Below are 6,034 nucleotides of genomic sequence, written 5' to 3'. Positions count from 1 at the left end.
CATATAGAGTCATGCATGGAATGTTATTATATCCCGAGCTGGTGAAACTCTCACCGGATTCAGTTTTGAACTGTGAGCTGACCCCTCTGGTTGTTTTATTATGTTTCTGCCCCTGGGGCCTATTAGACGATACCCGAAAAATACATATTAATTGTGTATGTCCGCAGTTAAATATAGCCTAATGATTTCCTAGAGGATTTTTGAGAAGGTAAGATGAGATAGGGAGGAACAATTGTGAAATAAGATCATGTCGCTGTTCCTCTTCAATTAATTACTTTATAACGTTCTAGTCTAAAAGAGGAATCAACCGTTGCATCTGGGCCTGAGTTAAGTTTTAAGGAACTCAGGAACTATGTAGTTGGTATGTTATTATGTAATATTATTATTTTATACTTGTAATAACATACCAACCACGTAGTTCCTGAGTTCATTAAAACTGAACTCGTAGGCCCAGAGGGAAACGTTGATTCCTCTTTTGGCTCCATGTGATCAAGTTAATGTAATTAACTGTACATGAAGATTGTTTTCACATTCATCACACTTGTAGCAGATAAATTGTCTTTGTAAAAGTTGATCTTAAATGGTCAAATCAGTGTCTGTCTTCATTTTGTGGTCAGTTGCCATTTTTGAAACCAAACAAGGACACATCTATGTGTTGTGTACAATAGACTATAAATCTGTATTGTGTAACTGATAGACACACAGAGACAAAGAGAGAACTGACACACAAACAACTGTAAATGGAGCCCATTCTTCCAGAGTTACACTCGGAGGATCCTCCTTTGTTACTTCATACTAGCCAGGGCTGCTGAAGTACTGAAGTTTCACATTTCTCTAAATGTAACAGTATTGATGATCAATTCTAAAACGAATTCACAGGAAAACAAAACGTACCTAGTTTGCGTTTCTTCATGATTCAGGTTAAGAGCTGCTTGGATAACCTCCAACGGCTGATGTTATTCTCTACTTTAGTGAGGACAAGCGTATAGTCGACTCTTCTAACAGAACTGCAGTGCTGTGAGGAACAGCATGCTTTCACCCCAAAGAGCAACGTGCTTCCTGTGTTCTGAGTAGTGCGGAAGACCCTATTTCACATCAGCACATCCACCTAGCAATCTGATGAGCCAATGAATCAGACAGCATGATATTCCCTCAAATAGTTCAAGAAAGTGGTTTGCGTCATTGTTGGTCCCATGTAGGCACATGTGATTATTTGGGGAGTATTTGCCACGTCATACAGCTGCCATGTGAATGAAATCGAAGATGGTTATCAGGGAAAGATGTGAAGACTTCATAAGAGTAGCAGGTCTTGCCTCACTTTCTTTTTGTCCGATTTCCTGTCAGCACTTCCTGCTATAGTCATAATAAATGTCTTTAGGCATGAGTGAAACTGTTATGTGTCTGTCGTAGTAATGTATAGTGCTGAGAATTGTTCATAATAACCTTTTTTTTGTAGGCTTATTAGTTCACTACGTTTGAGATAAGTGTCACTGTGTAGGATAAGAATAACAATGGTGGCAGTGTTGACATCTGACTTGCCCATGAATGGCTCATCATGACTTGGCAAAGTTGACTGAAAAGACTATGGCTACAGGCAAGACTGATGCAAGTCAGCTGTGTTATGAATTGCAAAAACAAGAGGGGTCCCTGTATGGTTGAATTTATAACAAATAAGTCATTTATTGCCTTGTCTTTCTTTGGTAGCCTACAGCGAAATCATCCCATTACAATTATTAGGCATGGGCCGTTGATTATAGCCTACGTTGTGTTAATAAAATAAACTGATGTGGTAACACGTTTTCAATATAGAACCCAGTCAAACAGTAGCCTCTCAGTGGGGGTTTCGATACACAAAAAGATATAGCTGTTGTAATAGTGCGCCCGAGCATACTCCCAGCTGTTAGGATAATGGAATTCCATTTGAAGGGCGCGCTACGTAGTTCCCTGGTAACAACGTGTGTTTTGATTGCTTCGCCACTGCAAAGCGCAGCGGGTCAAACGGAGAAAGTTTTTTGAAAATGCCGAAAACGCCTAAGAATGGAAAGAAAACTGGAGATAACACAACTAAGAAAGAATCCACGGGACTCGCAGACAAAACACGTTCTGACGACGCGTTGTCTGAATGCGGAAAAGAGTTTTACAGGGCACAGATACGAGACTTGGAGGAACAATTAGAGAAGTGAGGTCTTGCCGTAGGCTATACGGTAGCCTACCTCTATCATAACAGACCATTACAATTCTAAAATAAATATGATTTAGTGTTAACTACAACTAATCTACATTCAATGTTTGTTATTAGCCATGTATGCTTTGTGATAAAGCCTAGTTTTAATGTATTTGGCTGTATGAATAGCAAATAATTGCGATTATGGCGTTTATATGCAAATTTCTTAAAATAACGTTCACACTTGGAAAGCCAATCCATAGCATAGGCCCAGACTAATTTCCTGTTGGCGTAGCCTATTTATTTGGGTTCCACCTTTGGGTTCCACCAAATGTAACAATTTGTGACATCTTTCATCTGTCCTGCAGATATCAGCATAAATGTGATAAGCTGGAGGTGGAACAGAAGGACTTCTCCTCTCTCTACGATACTCTCGAGGAGGAGAAGAAACAAATTGTCCATTACTTGAAACGGTCTCTGACCCAGGAGGAGGAGAAGGTGAAGGAGGTGACCGAGCGACTGGTCAGCCTGCAGCAAGCCAAGGACGCCGAGAGGGATGCCTTTGAGATGCAGCTGGCCCAGATCCGCCTGGAGTCCCAGGAAAACAAGGACAAGCTCACCTCAAAGAACATGGTGCTTGGTATGAACTCCCATAATCCCACGTAAACAAAATCATGTTTCCACAGTAAAAAAAAACTAAACCATTTTCCTTCTACCTTCCGCTTTCTAGCCAGTAAGCTGGCGGCCCTGGAGGACTTCAGGGTGCAGAAGGAGGAGCTGACGGCTCATATGCAGTCCCTGGAGATGCAGCTGGAGAAGAGGGAAGAAGAGCACCGTGTTGTCATATACAACCTGGAGAGGAAGGCGGTGCTGGACATAGACAGGTCTCCACTGTTGACACTGGGATAGGTCACGCTCCCCCGGGACAGACCCCAACATGGGACACCTCCAAAGAAACTAAACCTTGCTGCAATCACATGGCATAGCGTTACCTATAATACACCAAAAATATCTGAAACGTTGTCAGATACTCCCCACCCCCCCTCCCTCCTTCTCTCCCCCCACACACACCCTGACCACAATCTTACTTTCTAGGCTGAAGAAGGAGATGCAACAGCGCGTGGCGGCCGTGGCGGCCGAGTTCCGCCGCGAGTCGGACAGGAAGATGCCGGAGATCACCAAGAGGGCCATCCACGAGAACGTGTCGGTGAACGCCCAGATCAGCCAGCTGTCGGACCGGAGCCGGATGCTCCTGGAGGAGAACGAGACCCTGAGGCAGACCGAGAGAGATCTCCGCCGGGAGATGGGGATCCTGGAGTCCGTGGTCAATGACATCACCCACAAGAACGTCAGCAACCAGAAGGTGCCCCGGAGAGGGAGGAAGGGAGGGAGGAATGGAGGAAGGGAAGGGGGATAAAGGAATGGAAGGTAAAAGGGTCGGAGAAAGGGGTGGAGGGCGGGATGGGAGGAAAGAAGAGAGGGGTGGAGGGATGAAGAAAGAGGAATGGAGAGGAGAAGAGGAAAGAAACGGAACAATCGTGGTTGTCACAGTATTTATGAGAGGATTGTGGACATGCGCGTCATATAGCACTAGAGAGCACCCAGGAACTGGTACACCGTCCCTACAGATGTAAAACATGAGTACTACAACGGCCTTCATCACGATGAGTCAGCTTTAGTGTGTCCAGGCTGACGTCTCCCTCCTCCCCTTCTAAAGGTGGTCCAGCTGCTGACAGCAAAGTGTGGCCAGATGAACTCAGAGCTGATGGAGTACGCCAAGGTGCAGCAGGAACACCAGCAACTGCAGGAAGACCAAACCGCCCTCCTGGCAGAGATGAAGGTCCTCAGGTCAGATAACACACTCTGTTCACATGCTGGTACCTGGAACAGCCTGTTCAGTTTTTCACGTATATCTAAGACTATTTCTATTTCACAATTTCCAGAACAATTCAAGTACAGTAGTATCATATTAACCCTGCGTGTATGAGGAAAGCTCTTTCTTGCTATTATGTACATTGTACTGTTTATGTTATGTAAAAAATTATATAATTGAACAGGGTTTGCTAATCCCTGATGTATCTGTCTAGACAAGAGCAGAGGTCAGTGCTGGAGGTGTCCAGTAGGAGAGGTGCAGAGGCCGAGAGCCTGGCTGGGAGGCTGGAACAGGAGAGGGCCATGAGAGAACAGCTGGAGACCATCCTACACGAGGCTGCCTTCGCCCTCAAAGACGCCCTGATGGTACAGAATGACAGGTTTTAAAATGGAGCAATTCTCAACGCAGTCACATTTGAAATCACACGGGGGGGGGGGGGGGGGGGGGGGGGACCGCAAACGGGGGGGGGGGGGGGGGGAGAACTGAAACACGTACCGTGTTTCGGTTTCGTTTGTTTCCAGAACTCTCAAAACGTTGTGGGGAAACGGCGTTTCCCTCCGGCCTGTGTTCAACCCAGGAGGTTCCCAAGGAGGAGGACTCCGAGGTGAAGACTCTGGTCAGGAGGAACCAGATGATGCAGAAGCTTCTGGCGGTGCTGGATGGGGCCGCTCGGCTGGGCAGAGGCCCGGCCATGAAGGACTTCATCCCAGAGGGAGAGGCCCTCCACAAGCTCAAGACTGGACCCAACCTGGAGAGGTACTCTAACCAGGGGGTCAGATGGCTGAGCGGTTAGGGAATCGAGATATTAATCAGAAGGTTGCCGGTTTGATTCCTGGCTGTGCCAAATGACGTTGTGTCCTTGGGCAAGGCACTTCATCCTACTTGCCTCGAAGGGGAATGTCCCTGTACCTACTGTAAGTCGCTCTGGATAAGAGCGTCTGCTAAATGACTAAATGTAAATGTAAACTCACAGCCTGTCTAAAAAGAAAGTCATCCATCAGCACCCCAGGTAACTGAGAGGACTTTGTGATGTGGCTAGTAGCTACAGACCGCTCCTTGACTCTTTTTTTCAACTCTCTAGATGAAAGCATTGTGTCAATGTATAAAACTAATGACTAGAATGAATGTATATACTGTATATACTAGTATATGTGAATATACCAACATGATTCATTGCCCTCGTCCTCCTTTGTAGAACTGAACATCTTGGTCCACTCTTCAAGACCCCTGTCATGCTGTCTCACTTCAAGACAGGATATCTGGGTCTCGTACCATGCAGAACGCACTACAAGACCATCCTGTCCAAGATGGGCCCTGCCTCTAAGAACACCTGCCCTCAGTTACACAGGTGGACTAGCCGACGCTACTGTTTCTGTGCTGGTTGAAAACCCTATTTGAGTAAATAACATTGTTTGGGTTGTGGCCGTCTATGGTGGAGAGTAGATGGACATTACAATTCAATTGAAATGCATGTAGCCTATATACGGACGAATGTTACATGAAAGAAAGTGTGTATGTAGTTTACGTTCGTAAAGCGATAACTGATCATTTTATGCAGTGAGGTCATATAATAACCAAAGTTCCAATATGGGTTTCTCTTCAGGACACCACAGAAGAAGACCAGCCCATCCAAACCATCTGGCCCAGAGATCCTCAGCCCCCAGCCGGCTGACCCTGCCAGGGGCGTCCTTCCTTCCTCTCACAGCCAATCCAGAGTAGGCCTCTCTCCGAATATAGGCAACGCTACAGCACAGGGTTCCACATCACGTTAAGCCTAAATTAAGCTCAGAAGGACGTTGTTTACAGGCAATAAATGTTCCATTTCTTTTAGTATGCTTGGGGAATTTTCGGTGGGTGTATGAATGGGGTTTGTTATGCAGCCACTAGGGGGCAGCATCAGCTATCTGAATGCTAGGATTGTGCTCAATTACTGACATACATTACATTTACATTTAGTCATTTAGCAGACGCTCTTATCCAGAGCGACTTACAGTAAG

General features: G+C 45.7%; 1 protein-coding gene across 1 annotated transcript; it reads left to right on the top strand.

Moving 5' to 3' along the window:
• The first annotated feature begins 1,850 nt into the window (after positions 1-1,850).
• On the top strand, positions 1,851-6,034 carry cfap157 (cilia and flagella associated protein 157). Its single transcript, XM_067228173.1, has 9 exons — positions 1,851-2,179; positions 2,533-2,804; positions 2,895-3,048; positions 3,260-3,527; positions 3,882-4,012; positions 4,252-4,402; positions 4,615-4,793; positions 5,233-5,385; positions 5,641-6,034. The coding sequence occupies exons 1-9, from the start codon at positions 2,019-2,021 to the stop codon at positions 5,807-5,809; spliced, it is 1,638 nt and encodes a 545-aa protein (XP_067084274.1). The 5' UTR covers positions 1,851-2,018; the 3' UTR covers positions 5,810-6,034.

The sequence above is a fragment of the Osmerus mordax genome, chromosome 24 (genome assembly GCF_038355195.1).
Source record: "Osmerus mordax isolate fOsmMor3 chromosome 24, fOsmMor3.pri, whole genome shotgun sequence".
Taxonomy (NCBI): Eukaryota; Metazoa; Chordata; class Actinopteri; order Osmeriformes; family Osmeridae; genus Osmerus; species Osmerus mordax.
Note: the sequence above shows the minus strand (reverse complement) of the source record. Positions and strands in the feature narration are given on the sequence as shown.

Bases quoted from the DNA above. Each gene is read 5' to 3' on its own strand.
- cfap157 (XM_067228173.1), top strand. From the start codon at position 2,019: ATGCCGAAAACGCCTAAGAATGGAAAGAAAACTGGAGATAACACAACT. The intron at 3,528-3,881 runs GTGCCCCGGAGA...CCCCTTCTAAAG, and splicing joins AGAACGTCAGCAACCAGAAG to GTGGTCCAGCTGCTGACAGC. The intron at 4,013-4,251 runs GTCAGATAACAC...GTATCTGTCTAG, and splicing joins GCAGAGATGAAGGTCCTCAG to ACAAGAGCAGAGGTCAGTGC.